General features: G+C 55.4%; 5 protein-coding genes across 5 annotated transcripts; 2 read left to right on the top strand and 3 right to left on the bottom strand.

Moving 5' to 3' along the window:
• Positions 1-83: 83 nt before the first annotated feature.
• On the bottom strand, positions 84-3,462 carry DICSQDRAFT_179522 (cleft lip and palate transmembrane 1). The gene is made up of 18 exons (XM_007364085.1): positions 3,416-3,462; positions 3,234-3,352; positions 3,044-3,077; positions 2,600-2,931; positions 2,424-2,538; positions 2,271-2,359; positions 2,187-2,219; positions 2,057-2,129; positions 1,677-1,998; positions 1,536-1,614; positions 1,303-1,422; positions 1,171-1,246; positions 1,066-1,105; positions 861-1,011; positions 703-795; positions 625-644; positions 492-570; positions 84-416 (listed from the first exon to the last, which is right to left on the bottom strand). The coding sequence occupies exons 2-18, from the start codon at positions 3,333-3,335 to the stop codon at positions 279-281; spliced, it is 1,896 nt and encodes a 631-aa protein (XP_007364147.1). The 5' UTR covers positions 3,336-3,352; positions 3,416-3,462; the 3' UTR covers positions 84-278.
• Positions 3,463-3,741: 279 nt separating this feature from the next.
• DICSQDRAFT_83422 (uncharacterized protein) lies at positions 3,742-5,352 on the bottom strand. Its single transcript, XM_007364084.1, has 7 exons — positions 5,263-5,352; positions 5,132-5,207; positions 4,750-5,061; positions 4,611-4,688; positions 4,364-4,537; positions 4,103-4,307; positions 3,742-4,051 (listed from the first exon to the last, which is right to left on the bottom strand). The coding sequence occupies exons 1-7, from the start codon at positions 5,298-5,300 to the stop codon at positions 3,903-3,905; spliced, it is 1,032 nt and encodes a 343-aa protein (XP_007364146.1). The 5' UTR covers positions 5,301-5,352; the 3' UTR covers positions 3,742-3,902.
• A 795-nt stretch (positions 5,353-6,147) lies between these two features.
• On the top strand, positions 6,148-9,763 carry DICSQDRAFT_103043 (glycosyltransferase family 2 protein). The gene is made up of 12 exons (XM_007364083.1): positions 6,148-6,454; positions 6,509-6,745; positions 6,802-7,192; positions 7,243-7,410; positions 7,464-7,662; positions 7,719-8,068; positions 8,124-8,204; positions 8,256-8,375; positions 8,430-8,615; positions 8,673-8,804; positions 8,858-9,361; positions 9,426-9,763. The coding sequence occupies exons 1-12, from the start codon at positions 6,228-6,230 to the stop codon at positions 9,477-9,479; spliced, it is 2,649 nt and encodes an 882-aa protein (XP_007364145.1). The 5' UTR covers positions 6,148-6,227; the 3' UTR covers positions 9,480-9,763.
• A 227-nt stretch (positions 9,764-9,990) lies between these two features.
• DICSQDRAFT_154059 (uncharacterized protein) lies at positions 9,991-11,072 on the bottom strand (the record flags this gene model as incomplete). The annotated part of the gene is made up of 4 exons (XM_007364082.1): positions 9,991-10,452; positions 10,539-10,625; positions 10,683-10,853; positions 11,062-11,072. 4 exons carry the CDS (start codon positions 11,070-11,072, stop codon positions 10,311-10,313), a joined length of 411 nt encoding a protein of 136 aa, XP_007364144.1. The 3' UTR covers positions 9,991-10,310.
• A 5,033-nt stretch (positions 11,073-16,105) lies between these two features.
• DICSQDRAFT_135064 (uncharacterized protein) lies at positions 16,106-17,635 on the top strand. Its single transcript, XM_007364081.1, has 5 exons — positions 16,106-16,180; positions 16,264-16,403; positions 16,469-16,656; positions 16,783-16,871; positions 16,966-17,635. The coding sequence occupies exons 1-5, from the start codon at positions 16,123-16,125 to the stop codon at positions 17,055-17,057; spliced, it is 567 nt and encodes a 188-aa protein (XP_007364143.1). The 5' UTR covers positions 16,106-16,122; the 3' UTR covers positions 17,058-17,635.
• Positions 17,636-17,705: the final 70 nt, after the last annotated feature.

The following is a 17,705-nucleotide window of genomic DNA, read 5'->3' as shown; positions in this document are numbered from 1 at the left end:
CACAAAACACATGCGGCCACCTGTCCGCATCCCCCGCCACATGCGCCGCCGGCCTCATCAACTGTCCACACCGTGCGTTGTCGGCGGTAACAAAGTGTGCATTCCCCCGAGCGCTCTATCCAATCTATCATCACTCTCCGTAACTCAAGCTCGCGCATGCCTAATCCGCGACCGAATCTCTCAAAACACCGCTGATTGCAACGTGCTCCGGCCGCGATAGCAGCCACGCTCGCCCTCGACCCCAGACTTCCCCAGACGGCGTCTCCTCAGCCGATGCGTCATCGGTTCTTCTTCGATTCCTTGACATCCTTCTTCTTGACCTCCTTCCCCTTGCCTTCTACGGCAGCCACCACATCATTCTCCAGCACCTGTCCGTATTCGTTGACCCGGTTGGGGTCAATACGGTAAATCCACCGCTGCAAAGGGGGCGACCAGGATTAGCTCACGGCGCGCCTCGCGAGAACACGCAAGTCTCCGCGTCCACGACGCACCTGGTAAAGGAAAACCAGAAATACAACATCGTCGCGGAAACACGCCAGACGATGAAGAAACGGCATCTTGATGCAGAAGCTGCGCAGGCATCTCAGCATTTCGGGGGACAGATATTTCCGTAGGAACACGCACGCGAATAGATCGTCTACCACCTGGGAGGCAAAAGCTTCTTTCAATTACACGCATCGAAACACACCCGAAGTGACCTACTGTAGAGAGTGTCTTGTACACCATTGCCTTCATAGGCATGTGCGCTACGCTCTTCAGCTTGTAGTTGATGATCAGCTGCGGGATGAGCTGAGCCTGTAATCAGATAATGTTAGCTACGTGCATGTGCAACGCATCGGGGAAGACGTGGGAAGACGTACGAAGCCGAACATGTAGACGAATGACGTCAACGTCGAGATGACGAAGGAATACCACCCCCTATGTGTCTCGTAAAGCAGGGAGTACACCGTATATGCGGCAAGACACGGTATCGTGAAGTAAGACACGATACGGAACGCGAGCTTGTCGTACCTGCTTCCGCATCAGCACGACATCCTCAACCAAGAGAATGAATGGTTTCCTTACTCCTGAGTCTTCTTCTCATCTTCGCTCAACACATGTTTGTCTAGCGATAAGACAAGATCAGCGCGAGTAAGACAGCAAGGCGCTTTGACGAGTCTTTCCACGGACCTTTGATAATGAGCTGATAGGGCAACCGGGATCCTGGCGGGGAAGGACCAATACTGATATCGACCGCCTTAGTGATCTAGCATAACAGACCTCCTTAGTATATTCCCACACCAGCCTCGGGAATGGACGCACCTTCCATGCTTCAATGAGAACACCAATACCAGAGCCCATGAGGATCATCCAACTCGTTTGCTCGTTATTGTCGATGAGGTAGAGCAGGATGATTAGCTGCACGACGACATTCGTAACAATCTGTTCAGGTACGGCGAGTCAGTAACATCTTCGAGGGAGATACAGGTAGCTACGAACAGTCCTATTGGGCACATATCAATTCCTGTGTGGATGGGAGATGAGAGTGAGGGAACCCACCTAACGGAGACACCGACAAGCTCCTGCTTCTGTCTCCAATGCGATACGTCCGAGCTGAAAGCAAGGAACTCGAACCTACCCGAAATGATGTCAGCACTTCAAGAATCACCTGGCAATGAAACACGCATTCCACGTACACGACATGCAGCACGCTCACAAGCGCAGTCAATCCCAAGAAATACGGGTTCGTCTCCACGAGCATCCGCTTGACCTCATCCAGCTCCGCCATAGACGTCGACCCCTGCTGTTTTGCGGCCTCTGCGAAGCTCTGGGTAAGCGCGGCAAAGATGGTGAACTTCCACATCGACATGGGCTGAAACTCGATCTGCAGCGGGAGCGTCGGGGTCGTCGAGTTGATCTCGACGTATTGTGAGCGGAGGTGCCAGAACTCATTGGGGAAGATGATAGGGTCGTAGTAGGGTCGTCCAGCATCATCGCGCTCTTGCCTGATATGAATGTCTGCACGAGAGTATAGGCATGAGGTCCAGGCGGCTCGATACCACGAAGAGACGCTTACATCGCGCCGCAGCAGGCTGGATCTGGCTCAACTGGATGATAGGGTTGTCCGAGACAAGTGCGAGCGTAAGGGTCTAAGACACCTCGGAAGTCAGGTGCTTGTAGCCATCTCGCCCGAGGATATGACATACGGGGTGCCAGTGAGAGACAATGGTTTCGCTTTCCTGTAATGGTCATGAGTGGGGCAGACAATCCAGAGGGTCTCGTGGACTGACCTCCTCGATCTCCGTAGTATCGTCAGCAGAGCCGCTCAACAGATTCTTCTCCTTCCGGGCCTTGATCTTCGGTAGGTACTTGGTCAGGACTACGAGTTATTGCGGCCCGTAAGTCAATGCAGTAACTGGTCATCCGTTGTAGTAAGTACTCACGCGTCCGGACATGGTGAACAGCGCGAGGGTCGAACTTCGCGTCCGAGGGGTCGGGACTGGCTCCATCGCGTACAAGAAAAACGTCCGCCCAGAGTGATCCATTGTTTTGCACGGTCTACCATACACACAACCTCGTCTCGATGAAACGCGCCGACTAAGTGCATGGCGTCACGTACCTCAGGAAGGCTCACGTTGAACTCTGCGACTCGCTTCTCGTTCCAGTCTCCCAACGTGACATTGTTCCAGACCAAGCTCGGCAGGTCGGCGTCTCTGTCCTTCCTGTGCCCTGACGTCCATTTGTTCGAAAAGACGTCACCCGTCGGCGAGGTTGAGAGATGGACGTGCACAGCCAGTGGCAGTCCGAGCGGCCATCCTGGGACGGCGTGCGTCGGGATACCACTCACTGCGCCCTCTGGCCCGGGGACATTGGCCTGCGGCGCGTTGGCTACGTTCGCGCCTTGCGGCTGCTGCTGTTGCTGAGTCTTGTTACCGCCGAAAAACCTGCTCGCTAAAAATGCGCAGACGTCCCGAGAACGTTGACGGCGTTAGCACAGACGCACGGACAGACAGCGAAGGCTGATCCACGCCGACACTGCTGCGTAAGATGATGGTGTACGTACCGACTTGCATCACCGCGTAAATCAGCAGCATTTGCTACAAGCGTCCCACCGCAGCCACGACCGGTACAACGTCAGTCAGCGACATGTTACAGCTGTTTGGTTTGCTTCGGTCTGGATGTGCAGCGGCCACACATGCACACACGAGTCCGGGGTGCCCGCGCACACCAGCTGAATCAGTCACAGTGCTCACCTGTGCAATGGCAAAGAACTTCTTGAACGGGGACTCCTCTTCCCCTCCGGCAGCCCCGGCGTTCGCTGGCGCAGCCTGCGCAGGCGCATTTTGCGTCGACATTGCCTTTACAACACAGCCTGAGCAGTTTCAGGGGTCAAGATGGTCAGCAATGTACAGTGTTTGATATCGAGAGAGCGTACTGCCTGTGATGCACGATGCGGTGGTGGAGGCAGTGGTCGAAAGCTTGTCACCGTAGCGCTGTATGGCGCTCCAAGGCACGACTCGACGCGTCGACGTCGCGCGCACGAGCGTCTGATTGCTCCTCCGTTTCGCTACATATCTCGGCGCTAAAATAGAGCACATATATTGTTCGGGTATCTCGGACCGGAGAGTGGCTTTGCTGAGGGCGGCGCTCTGCTCCTGTGCAACTTGCATCCGGACATGTACAATCGGTCGCCCATTGAGTTCGCCCGTGGTGTTGCGACTTTCCGACATGAGCATCAGTGTTTAGTCATCTGTATTGGTCGTGAGCGGTCGTCGTAGTGTGTACGTACACGGCGACGGACGAAATGTCAAAGTACGGTCCGACAGCGAGGCAAACGTGCTAGGTTCTAGCGGCAATGAATTCCAATATAACGTTCCAGGCTCATTTCCAGGGTGCCATGGAACCATCGCAAGGGAAAGGAATCAGAGCTTGGATACCCGAGTCTCTGATACGACCGAATAGTACAACCTAGGGAAATGGCAGTGCACCGGCTTCCCAGAAGAACCCCGCGTCTCAATGGCCACTTCTTCCTTCGTGAGCCCAATGAGCTTACCCACGGTGGGGACTTTGCCTAGACAGCGACATGAGCGTAAAGCCGCCGTAAATACGACACGCGACATACCATTATCAGTGGGCGTAACCGCAATTGTCTCCCCCAGCTTGACCTTCAGTCTGGCCGCCTCAACTTCGTCAAAGCCAACAACGTTGAGGTCCGCAGATTCCGATGAAGTGATCAGTTCCGCAGCCCGCTCGCCAGAGACGTTATCCAGGACACCCTTATGCGCAGCATCTTCTTTGGCAATGTATACCGACATCCGTGAGATCCACTGTAGGGAAACGTCAATCGGATGCAGGGAACCTGCGATCAGCGGACGCGGCTTACTGCGAGGGTCGCAGGAAACTGAGATTCATCAAACAGTTCTTTCTTGAGGTAACTTAACGGCCTGAACGCCAACATCCATTCCCAGACGTAATGAACGGATATGTCTGCAAGACTTGGTGTCTCGGTGTCCATGAGCCATTCGCGACCGTCTGAGAGCTGTTCTTCAACGAGCGCCTACATCCTCTATGTCAGTTCCCGGTGGTATGTGAAGACGACAACCTGTCGACGAGGTCGTGACCGAACGCACCAAATGAGATGATAGCGCACTAGCTGCCGCAGGCTGGCCTGCCAGGATCGCCTGAGGATCCACCTTCTTCCCAAACCACTGCGTGGAAGCAAATTTCAGTCAGGATCTCCTTCCACTGTCCTACGGAGACGGTACATACCTTGCTCCGATCGTCCAAGAAGTCGGGCTTGAACTTATGATAGGGCAGCATTTGAGTTGCAATGGCACCGAGCGTGCGATCCCCGTAACTCATTGCAAAGGCCTTGATCATCCCAGTATCTGCGGTACCTCCTCCCTTGCGTTTCGGGAAGATTGTACCAAACCCCTGTTCAGGAGTGAAATTGCGTTCCAGCACGTTGGCAATGAGGCTGCTATCGCAATAGACGTCTCCCCCGATTGCCAGAACGGGTATGCGGCGATACTTCACGCCTAGTCGGTCCGCGAGGTCGGGGCGTGGCAATGTCATGGGGATCTGTGCAGCCGGCGAAGGTGATCAACGTCAAGTTGACCTGAACGTGCTCCTAGCTCTCGAGGAAGCTGACCTCGACTCTGTAGTGAGGTATCCTCTTGATAGCGAGGATGTGCTTGACCTTTCTGGCCACGGGCGAAGCATCGTAACTGTCGAACAAGTTCAACTGCCATAATACCATGTAGCTTAGTCACTTCCACCTACTGATACAGAATGACTGGGAGCTGAGTGGCAGATGGCATGTTGACGGCGATGTTCTAAGAGATACCAATCTCACGCTCGAGCGGCGGCGCTGCAACAGTGCAAGTACTGGACGTAGGTCAGAACCTTCAGAGTGATGAACGCGCCCAAGCAGCTGCAGCTGTCTATTCGTGTACGTTGAACATGATTATAGGCACCGGCAGTCGGCGGTCTGTCGCGCTGTCTCACGACGGCTTGACACGCATCCGTCTGGCTAGATCGATCGGGCAGCTGCTCGCGCCACTGCACGGCTGGGCAAAAACATTGAGCCTACTCTAGTAATGGATTCCCTATGATCACGGAATAGTCACTCGACACAGCTGTGTACGGTGAGCAAGAGACTCTGCATGCAAGGCCGTAATATCGTGCGCTGTGTTTCTCTCGGCGACCTGTAGATGAGCAACACGAGGCTCTACGGACGTGCGTGCATCACAATACGCTGGATGTATGTATTGTTCCCAGACGTGGCACATTACGCCGACTCCCCGGTCACCCCGGAAAGTGGTTGGACAACCCCGTTGCTGCAATGATGATCTCCGCAGCCGGTCATCTAGCCAATCACAACGTGACTTGCGCTATTGAAAAGTGGACGGCAGAGCCTGCATCGTGTTCCAGACTGTAGGATTCAGTGGAACATGATTCTAAGGCAGAAGCAATGTGCATGGCTGGGCAGAAAGTGATGTACTTGTTGGTTTCGGGATGGCAATGAGGACGGGATTGACATCCAAGCCAAATATAGACAAGCATCGCCTCGCCGTTGGGTGGCAGGAGTCCGCAGGCAAGGAAGGGCGGTGAAGGCGCTCGGAAAACGGTGCTACTAAAGCACTCCGACCAGCGTTCTCCGCAACTTTCACGACCCACTAGGCAGGCCCTCCGACGACCACCTACGACTTCGGACGCCTTCGCCCCAGAATTCTCCAGCTCTCAAGATGGCCCAGGACCAGAGGCCGCCCCTCCCGTCTCTCTCTTCCCAGACCTCCTTCGCGGAGTCGCTCAATGACCCGTTTTCCGACCGCCAGCGCGCGATCAACTTTGCCGAGCCTCAACTTCCCAATCCGAGCCTCACATCTCTCCCCAATGAATTTGGGAAGCTCGGCGAGTACGATGAGGAGGAGTCCGAGAAGCTCCCTTTGACCTCTGGAGATACGGGCTACCCGTAAGTGTGTCTTCCCAGTCGAGACCACGACCACAGCTCAGGCGCAACGCGCAGACCTTTCGACCCTAACTCGTATGGCGATCCATATGGCGGCAGTCGCCCCATTTCAGTTGCTTCGTCCTCGTCTGCGGGTGTCGAGTCGCAATGGAGGCGCCGTCAGACGATCAAGCGCGGTGTTACCCGCAAAGTCAAGCTAACGAAGGGTAACTTCATCACCGAATACCCCGTGCCCTCTCCCGTGTTCAGCGCCATCGAGCCCAAATGGCAGCAGAGTAACACGACGGAATTCTCGTAAGTCGCGTTCCTCTACGCGTTGGCGTTGGTACTAAGTAGGATTGCACACATAGCCACATGCGGTACACCGCTGCTACGTGCGATCCCGATGACTTCAACATGGCCAATGGGTACAGCTTACGGACGAAGATGTACAACCGTCAAACCGAGCTTCTGATCGCGGTCACCTCCTACAACGAAGACAAGACCTTGTATGCGCGGACACTCCATGGTGTCATGCTGAACATCCGCGACATCTGCAAGACCAAGCAGTCTAAGTACTGGCGCCGCACTGCTGAGGAGGGCGTTCCTGGGTGGCAGAAGATCACTGTTGCCCTCATCGTGGATGGTCTGGAACCAATGGACAAGACTGTCTTGGACATCCTCGCGACAGTCGGTGTCTACCAGGATGGTGTCATGAAGAAGCAAGTAGATGGCAAGGACACGGTCGCCCACATCTTCGAGGTATGACAATGATCTGCGCCCGTCTGTTCAGGGCTGACAGTGTCTCGCAGTACACGACCCAGCTTTCCGTCGACGCAACACCTCAGCTCGTGGTGCCCCATGGTGAAGACCCCAACAACCTGGTGCCTGTCCAGATTATCCTGGTCATCAAGGCGAAGAATCAGAAAAAGATTAACTCTCACCGATGGTTGTTCAACGCCATCGGCCACATGCTGGAAGTGCGTGGTTGACTCTTCTCCGAGGCACGTAGGTCAGATCTGACTGTTCCTAGCCGGAAATATGCGTCCTTATCGATGCAGGTACCAAGCCGGCACGCAAGTCCATCTACTACCTCTGGGAGGCCTTTTACAACGACCCGCACCTCGGCGGATGCTGTGGTGAGATCCACGCCATGATTGAGGGTGGTCGCAAGCTCCTCAATCCCCTTGTCGCTGCGCAAAACTTCGAGTACAAGATGTCAAACATCCTCGGTTCGTCGCAGGCTTCTTGACGTGTCTTTCTCACGCTGACTTCACCTCCACTCCAGACAAGCCGCTCGAGAGTAGCTTCGGATACGTGTCCGTGCTGCCCGGTGCGTTCTCAGCGTATCGCTACCGCGCCATCCTTGGTCGCCCGCTCGAGCAGTATTTCCACGGAGATCACTCGCTCGCGGACCGTTTGGGTCCCAAGGGTATCTACGGCATGAACATCTTCACGAAGAACATGTTCTTGGCCGAAGATCGTATTCTCTGTTTCGAGCTCGTCGCTAAGGCGAACGACCGCTGGACATTGACATACGTCAAGCCGAGTAAGGCTGAGACCGATGTGCCCGAGTCCGCTGCTGAGCTTATTGGCCAACGTCGTCGTTGGCTGAACGGTTCGTTCGCGGCGTCAGTGGTACGTCATGAAGAGATGATGGTCGTACGGCGTGTCTGACTTATAACATCCACAGTACGCCGTCATCAACTTTTTCAACCTCTACCGCTCGGGTCATGGCATCATTCGAATGTTCTTCTTCCATATCCAAGCATTGGTGCGCTGTTCGTGATTCCCAGCGCGATATCGGGGTTGACGAGTTGAATAGTACAACGTCTTCACATTGATATTCTCGTGGTTCGCTCTCGCAAACATTTGGCTCACATTCAGCATCATCATCGACCTTCTACCGGGTCAGGGAATCAACATTTTTGTCACGGAAACTGCTGTAAGTCCTTGAGTACACAAGGTTGGCTGTAACCTGTTGATGACCTGTATACAGACTTACTATGTGAATTTCGCGCTCAAAATGATATACCTCGCTTTCCTGGCACTCCAATTCATCCTTGCGTTGGGTAACAGACCAAAGGGAGAACGCATGACCTACAATATCACTTTCTGGGTGTACGGTGTCTTGTCGTTGTATCTCTTGGTCTGCTCGTTCTGGTTGACTATAGTCGCCTTCAAGGTGTGTTCCCTTTGTTTTTCCTTCTTGATCAAGATGCTCACGTTTGTGACGTCGCAGACCATCCCCAAGCAGCTGGCAGGCCTCTCCACCGCAAAGCTGGTCGCGAAGTTCTTCGAACCTCCACTTGGAGCTTTGATTGCTGCTCTACTTTCGACATTCGGTATCTGGCTGATAGCGTGTCTGCTCTACGTAAGCACTGTCGTTGTTGTCCACCCCCGCTGCAGTACTGACGAGGTGCTCAGCGTGACCCTTGGCATTTGTTATCCTCAATGCCCCAGTACCTCTTGTTAGCGCCCAGCTTCACCAATATCCTCAACGTGTACGCGTTCTGCAACTTGCACGATGTCTCTTGGGGCACCAAGGGCTCGGACAAGGCCGAGGCGCTCCCGTCTGTCTCGTCCAAGAAGACGAAGGACGCCGACGTCGTCGTCGAAGACACGGCCCGCAACAAGGAGGACCTCGACGCGACGTTCAAGGAGACTGTCACCCGTGCGCTCACCAAGGTCGAGACCAAGGAGGTAGTTGAGAAGCCAACGATGGACGACGAGAACAAGACGTTCCGTACCCGCCTCGTCGGTTTCTGGATGCTGTCAAACGCTGCGCTCGCCGTCGCCATCGAGAGCCTGGACGGCATCAGCACGGGCAGCGAGCAGGTGGACCAGGCGAAGCTCCAGCACAAGCAGAACACCTACTTCGCCTTCATCCTCTACTCCACCTTTGGTCTGTCGCTCGTCAAGTTCTGCGGAGTGGGTATTCCTAGTTACGCTCGCACGCATATACAAGGTCATCTGACGCTCTTTCACTCCACAGTGCCTCTACTACTGGTTCAGGAGGAACCTCTTCCGCTGCTGCCGCAGGAACTAAGCCGCAGATCTCATTTTCGTCTGACGTTCGTGGCTCGCTGTCGTAGACGGACTTGAAAGTTGCTGTCTTTGCTGGGTCGTTCTCCTAGTTGTCGTTGTCTCATCCGTAACCCCCATCCCATACCTGGAATCGCCGTGGACACTTTCTCGTGCTGTAGGCCCGTCCGACGTAGTTTCTCTCGCCACTCCCTCATACAACAAACCGTCATATGATAATGCCCGACCCCTTACGCTTTCGTTTAACGTTTCCTCGGTCGTAGTGTACATTTCCCAGGGACGTTCGCTCCGACTCGCGCGGCTGGATAGGTCGATTCCATAATAGATCTTCGTTGACTTATCCATCGCAGGCCAAAAACTACATTCTAGAGATCGGATGCAAGATCGATTTTGTGTCGCCTTCCAGTATTATGGCCTAGTTTTTCAACGTGCTTCCGGGTCGGAGAAGCCACAAGCGCACCGACAAAAGGACTCGTACGCAGGGGGAATGGAGAGCAGGCGATTGCTCGTCAACGCGAGAGGTCATGTATTCTCCCATGAATGAGTCGAGGGACCACGCCCCGGTAGAGACCTGTATCGAGAGTACAAATGCGCTTGGCACTATCAATCGAGCCGTGGATGTCGAGATCGAGAGTCGAGGACACAGCAACACAAAACAATAGTACGAGGAACGAGGACGAGGACAGGGACAAGAGGACGGGATGACAAGACAGATAGGGGAAGGAGACGTCATGATATGGTCGTACAGAATAATAAAGATCAAGTCTGCGGCAGGCTTAGCCCCCCAGATAAGCAACTCCATGACACCTCAGCAACCGACGGCCAGGGGGCGAGTTCAGAACGGGTTCTCGTCCTCGGCCATCTTGCCCTCTGATGAGGGTTCGGTGGAGTTCTGAGGCGAGCTCTCTTCCGAGTCCGACTCGGAGCTGGCGTCTGCCTGCTGAGAGAAGAGAGAAGGCATTGGCTTCGCGACACCCCTATTCGTTGCGCGAGATTCGAGTTGATGTTCGAGCGCGCAGTCAGCGATCTCTTCGGAACTGAGAGCGACCGACAAGGAACTTACTTTGTGAAGTGCTTCTTCTTGGTCTGGTTCAGCTTCTGGCTGCAAGGCGTCATCATGTTGTCCGTCGGCGAGACGTAGGTAGGGTTGCTGAGCCGAGAAGTCAATCGTGGCTCATCAAGCGAGATGCCATGAGGAAGCACATACTGTGTCTTTGCGAACTTCTTCGCGAGCAATGCCTTTGCGCCCATACCAGGCAGCTGGTTGTACTGTCCGTTGGTGGCGTTACCAAGGGGTGCCTGTGGGACGACAACGTGGGCCGCTTGCGCAGGGTTGTGCATGGGCTGGATGGGGGTGCCAGTGGGGGACTCGGTGGGGCTGGAAGTGGCAGACATTGTGGTAGAGTTTGCGTGATATGAAGGTGCTTGTAGAGAGGATGGGAGTGTAGGGCTGCTGGGAGGATATGGGAGTGATAGTGAGGGAAGAGTGGCTGGTGGCTGACGAGTTGGAACTTGAACTTGAACTTGCCACCGTTGCTTTGCCACGCGCGTACCCCAAAATAAACATCACGTGCTACGCGCCACGCGTTTCTGCCATGGCACCACGTGGTCGTGTCCCCCTCGGCGCTTGTTTGCTCGCGAGAGGATGGTCGACGTCGACTTTAAATGTTTGTGACTCCTCACAAGAACAGTGACCCGAAGTGACCTGGCACCCTCATATGACAAGGTCAGATTTTCTCACAGCCGCTACAGACGAGTGAGCATTCTTTTGACACCGTGAAATACCGCACTTACAGCTACGGGCGAAACAAATTTCACATGCCAACTGGACGTCATACCTAGGTACAGCTCACTGGCCGGCTATCCCGTCACTGCATGGAGCTGCGATGGGAACGCCGGACCTGCGCACGCCGGGTTCAATCACGCAGTCATGGCCTACCCCGTAATTATACATAGCGTCTGCTGCGAGCAGGCACAGTATCAGCCAAGAGCAGGCCAGAACTTGATGCCGTTTCACCCAACCAGTTGAAAGCGTCGCGACAGGAGTCCCCTAGAGGCATGATCTGCATACAAACAACTTATATCGTGCATATCGTATTGATGTTTTCTGGCCACCGTGACATAAATGGCAGCGCCGGACCCGACGCTAGGGAGACTTTCTCCACTCCCTAGCGACTTTGAATGTGTTCATTGACTAGAAGCGTTCTATGTAGCCCGACGTTACTAGGGACACCTCGGGTTTTGAATTTTATCCCTGATGAGGTGGCCTTGCTTATGCTTGTCATAGGTACGTCGTTCTCAAGTCATACAATCTCCCATCAGCACGTCGCTGCTCCCAGAATGCTCCTGCCCATGCATGCAGCAGCAGCATAAGCACCTCCCCTAGCCCAATATGGACGTACAAAGAGAGGATAGCGCTGTGGCCAAATATCCAGAAGAGCTCTCAACGCGGCACTCGGGCCTACAGCGTCTGTCCGGCATGCAATCGAGCGACAAGCACGGATCACCTGCTGGGAAGGCCGCACCTGCGTCTGTTGCGCAAGGAAACGAGGCAGGCAGGGTGTCGTGAGGGTGCGCAGGATGCCATTCCGGCACAGTGTGTGGCTTCTGACTTGTCTCGTTTCAAGGGATTTATTGAACCTTACTCCGCGAGCGTCGAGCACGGTCAATGAAGCGAGGAGCTCAAATTTGGCCACGATGCCGCCCTTGGATTCAGCACTACGCTCTGGCCACACTCGGCCACACTCTGTAAGCTAGAGTGGCCGGCGGAAGCAAGGTACAGGTCGAACGTTTGAACTCTGAGGCTCATAGCCCGGACGTTGCCTAACCAGAACCTCCAGCTCGCGTTTCATCCCGGGCTGCAGATGGCTGAGTGTCTCGTTTGAAGAGCATTTTCGGGACCAATAACATTACCTCTGCTTCTATGACACACCTCTTCAAGGTATGAACCTCTCACCACACTTCTCCGGCGACATATGCTCGCCGATGGCACGACATCGCCCTACCACCTACACGACCTCGGTAAACAAACCTTGCTGCCTCGTTCCCTCCTTGTCTTATCTATGACATATGTGGCGGGCGAAGCGCGCTGTCAATATGTGGGCGGAGATGAGTCTATTCAAACGCCTCCGCGGACATCGCACCTCGTCCGATACTACAGTAGTCGTATTGCGATTATCGACAGTAATGACGAGAAGACGGACCAGCGATGGACCGGACGTCCTCAACACACTGCCTCCGCACACATGCGGTCCTCAGAGCTTACGGAATACAGTCGACACCCTCCTAACCCATACCCCTGGTAACCCATAAACTCTAAAAACCCATAGGATTTTGGCTTTCCCAAGTCGGGATAGGGGGAATTCGACCCCATAACCCATAGGTCCCCAGTACCCCATAACCCATAGCCTTCTAGGGCTCAAAACCCATACGGTAATAGTGGTCACATTGAGATTTCGCTCATCAATAACCCACAAAGTACTTGATACATGCTTCCTTGTGTCCTCCCAGCATCCATCCATGCTTCAACCACATTGTGGGTAGCTTAGTGTGTTCGAAATCCCATAGCGCTCCCTCGAAGGGTCAGTAGACGCCTGTTCAGCGCTCGCTAACTGGGACTTATCAGGGCGCTTGAAAGGCGCTAAAGTTCCGGTAGCCCATAACCCCTCAAAACCCATATATTTGGGCCTGTCCCGAGGGCTATGGGTTAAGAGGGTGTCGACTGTAGCAAGATGGCGTACCAACCTCATGCAGAGACATCCGCCAGCCACATCCAGCTATCCAATCTCGGCCTCAGAGTGGGGCATCAGCCACCGTGCACAATCCGCTCTCAGCACGACGCCACCCCCGTATCACTTCTAAGGTTCGCGCCCGCAAGCCGTCAGGAGCACATGCTCCCACCCCGTCCTCAATCGACCAACCCAGTACACGCGCATCTCCAGGATACAGCAACCCAGCAGCCCGAACGGTGCGGTTCAGGCAGCCCGCCGTGCTGCGCGTGCCTCGCGCTCGACTGCTCCAGAGCCCATTGGAGGCCCGAGGCGCGCCCTCCCCGCCCTGATCGTCGGTGCATGTGCACCCTTCAAGCTTCAAGGGGCGCGGAGATGCCCGACAATTAGCTATAGAATTTAGAGGCTACCCGTGCACCGGGGCCTCCTCTTCAGGCCACACAGTCGCATGACTCGCATCCCAACGTATCCGACACGGTACCGATTTGGGTCTGGGAACCGCGCAAGGCAAGGTACGAACCGCGCGGCCTCAGCGGGCGGGGCCTCCAACTGTTCGGGGATGCTTCGCAATTGTAGCGGTACTTACGGAGCCGCAATTCGGGTGCCTGGGAAAGCGTGGGCAGACGGCTCGAGCGCAACAACGTTTGGACTCGTGTGTTCTGGCAAGCAAAGCTTCTTCGAGCCGTCGGGAGTCTTGGGGATCCACCTGCGCTTTGCCTCCGCGCGCGTGTTGCAATTCCTGCTGATTCCGAGGCATCTCCAGCTTTGCAGCGTCATAGCGATTGCATACAGCCTGTCTACGCCCACCACCGCTTGGTCCGCACCGGATCGTCGACGCCTGGGTGGTTCTTCGCGCCCACAGAGTGACCGTCATTCGTTACCAAACCGCCGTCTATGCAAGTACATATATCTGCTAATGGCCATCATCGCACGCACGGTCGAGGCATGACGCGCACGAAGCTCTATGGGCGGCGCAGGACGCGCCAAGCCCCTCAAGACATCAATACATATCGTTTGTGGGCGACCAGGACACCCACCCCCGTTCCTGGCTCGCGAGGCGAGTCGGACCGGTCCTCGGTCTCGTTGCGTCGATCTCTCTGATCTCTCTCAGGCTTGGGGGTTGCTGCCAATGGCGGACGGCCAGTTGACCAACAGGCGCGGAATGGATGGGCCCGTCGGGGAGAGCGCGGCCGACGATCGAGAATATCGCGCCTGATCTCGAGTTTCGATGCACCCGGGAGACTCAGCGAAGGGGTTCTCCATGGGCCTACGAAATTTGCTAGCTACACAGGTGTCTTCTGACGCCGAGGGAGCAGGAGTTGCAGTAGCCGTGTGCTTAGAGGTGGTAAGAACGCGGGAAAACCGGAGGAAGAACCAAAGAGCACGCTCCGCCTTTAGGAGGGTGTCCGATCGCCCTCAGCTTACTGAGCTGTAGCCATGCCCAATGCGAGAACTTGAGACACGATCGCACATATTGAAGAAGATGGTTGGAAGAACCGACCTGATGGCGCGTGCGAGGAGCGCATACGGGACCTGTTTCCAGGGTGAAGCTTTGAACAAGTAGGCCTGCACAGTAGGATCTCGCGGAGACGCATATGCACACGAGACACGCCTCCATCTCGTCAGACATATGTCATTGTCGCCAGGACTTGAGTTGATTCACCCGCCGCGACCAGGGCACATCCGTGATGGCCATACGTACCACTGTGTACTTAGGTTCGTAGTGGTCGCAAAGTTGCCATGGAGCGGGTATACGAGCGCGCGCAGTACATAGGTACACATACGTTGCTTGCACGGTCGAAGATTGGCGGCTGATGGATGCAGATCATTGCAATTTGGGGGAGATGCAACTGGTTGATGCGGGGCCCCGGCGTACGGGGGCTTTCCAGATGATGGAAGAGGAACATTGCGGACTCCATCCCATGATTATGGTGTCCGGCATCGAGGCAGGCAGAGACGGGGCCGGGAAGGGGTCGAGCCTACTAACTGAGGTAAGACTGGATGGTGGCGGGTGTTGGCTTTGTGGACGCCGCAGGGAAGTTCGGATGGAAGACGATGCTGGGTATTGGTGTACTACAAGGGGTATAGCGGGTGTATCGAGCTCGTAAAGCACAGGTGGCAGCGGACATAATGGGAACTTGAAGGCGGATTCAGGAAAGAGGAACCGGACAAGCGTGATGGTAAGCGGACATATGGGGAAGAGGATGCGATCGATGGTGCGTAGATTGGACAGCGAATTCAAGCAACGAACATGGGCATGGTCAGTAGGAGGTGAGTGTTCTAGACCGAGCATCGGGGCGGCGGTACGTGTAGTTGTGTCGTGTGCAATGCCCAGCTTGTGGTGAGCGCGGAGCGAGAGGCAAAGGGCGTTAAACAGAAGGAGGAATGGACATCACAACATCACCGGACCACCCAGGTGAACAGAGGGAAGACGTACGGAAACGTAAAGCATAAAAGCGAGCGCTGGCGGACAACGGAGCCGGGATTGAGGCGAGTGACAGGAGGAAGGAGTCAAGGGGCCGGGACGTGTGGGCGAGGAGAGGCCGAAGCGCAGGTGCAGGAGGCAAAGCAGTGGCCAGAGGAGGCGAATGGCACAGGCCTCTCGCCCTCGCTTTGGGCACGGCTCCGGGGCGGTGGGGGGCCAAGCAATAGCCGGAACGCGACGTGCGAGTTTGTTGAAAGGGAGGCAAGAGCGTCGAGGAAATAGGAGGGAGAGGGCTGGATGGTGGGGGAGAACGGAGACGGAGGAGAGATCATGGTCGAGTGGCAACCATGGCTTGCCCCTGCCAATAATATGAATAAAGCCCTCGCCTATTTCCGGCGCGCCCTTCGGTTAAGAGTATTCGCTCCCTCCCTGCCCTCGCTTTCTTTAAATCACTCCCCCCTCCTCTCCCCGCCCTCCGCCACCGCTCCCCCATCATGACCGGCGAACTTCTCACACAACGAAAGATCGCCGTCCTCGGCTCTCGCTCAGTCGGTGAGTCCTCCCCTGTCAACGCGACCCCCCGTCCCGCTCATCCCTCGCATCTCTTCATCCCTCTCGTGCCCGCCACCCCTCAGGCAAGTCTTCTCTCGTCATCCAGTTCATTGAGAACCACTTCGTCGAGTCCTACTACCCCACCATCGAGGGTGTCTTCACCAAGACCATCAACTACAAGGGGGTCGACTACAACTGTGACATCATCGACACTGCCGGTCAGGTACGTCTCCTTCCCCGCCCTCTTCCGACCGCCTCCTCAGCACTCATGCCATTCCACCCGCGCAGGACGAGTACACGATCCTCAACTCCAAACATGCCATCGGCATCCACGGCTATGTCCTCGTGTACTCTGTAACAAATCACAAGTCGTTCGACATGATCCAAGTCGTCTACGACAAGATCATCAACTTCTGTGGCAAGAACTCTATCCCATGTGTAATCGTAGGATCCAAAATCGACTTGCAGAACAACAGGTAAGTGTCGCAGCTGTTTCCCCCCCTCCCCTGTTTCGCAATCTTCTTTTCTCCCTGGTGGCTTTGTCTGTTGGCCGCACTCGACCTCGTCGCCCACACCCCTACCTTTCCTCACAGACCATCTAGACAGGTGCAGAAGAAAGAGGGCGAGAAACTCGCCGAGGATCTTGCCGCTGCGCATATAGAAACCAGTGCGAAGGAGAATATCAACGTCGGTACGTGTGCCTTTCATGCGCTGCCTTCCCGACCGCGTGCGTTGCGCTCCGATGCGCGCGGCTTCAGCTGAGTTCTCACAATCCTCCCTTGCAGCCAAGGTGTTTGAGCTTTGCCTCGCCGAAATCGAGAAACGGCAGCCAAATAACAAGGCGGAGCCCGAAACTAGCAGATGCCACATCATGTGAAGCACCTCGCTCTCGAAACCGCCATCCTCGGACTCGCATCCTCATAGAGCGCATCTCTTGCATACACTCTCATAATGGTCCGTATCTCGGGTTTCACCTTACTACCGTTGCATCCCCCGTCCTTCCCACATATGGCGGACTGTCCCCTTTCGACCATCCATTCCTTCCCTACCGCTTCACATTTCGCCCGCCAAGCTAGGCTCCGCTTCTTGCGCCTTCCGTTCGCCCGGTGCCGCGCTCTAAGTTCCGTCCCCTCACGACTAAGGCTGACACATCGCTATCTTGGGCAGCAGTATTCCTTCTTGTATATCCGGACTCTGATTGACATTTTCCCGTCTCCCATCGGCCTCGTTCGGGCCTCGCTCTCGCCCCTGCTCTCGCCTCCCCCTCCGCCACCCCTTTCCCATCGCGTCCCAACCCTCAATCATGGTCCCCATCCCCATCGGTCGTCAGCTCCTCTGTTAGTATGTGCAGTTTGTATGATCCCGTGTCGCTGTTGTCTGTCTACTCTAGGCCCCTTCCCGGGGATGCATCGCATATACGCTATGTACAGCTCTTCCCTGCGGTTCGTAATTCCCACAAATACTTATAGCTTACCTTCGCGTCATCTTTTCCGGCTGCACCCCTGAAGCTCACCAAACCACTCGG

Source organism: Dichomitus squalens (genome assembly GCF_000275845.1).
Source record: "Dichomitus squalens LYAD-421 SS1 unplaced genomic scaffold DICSQscaffold_8, whole genome shotgun sequence".
NCBI classification, from domain to species: domain Eukaryota; kingdom Fungi; phylum Basidiomycota; class Agaricomycetes; order Polyporales; family Polyporaceae; genus Dichomitus; species Dichomitus squalens.
This window is presented reverse-complemented; position numbering and strand designations above follow the sequence as displayed.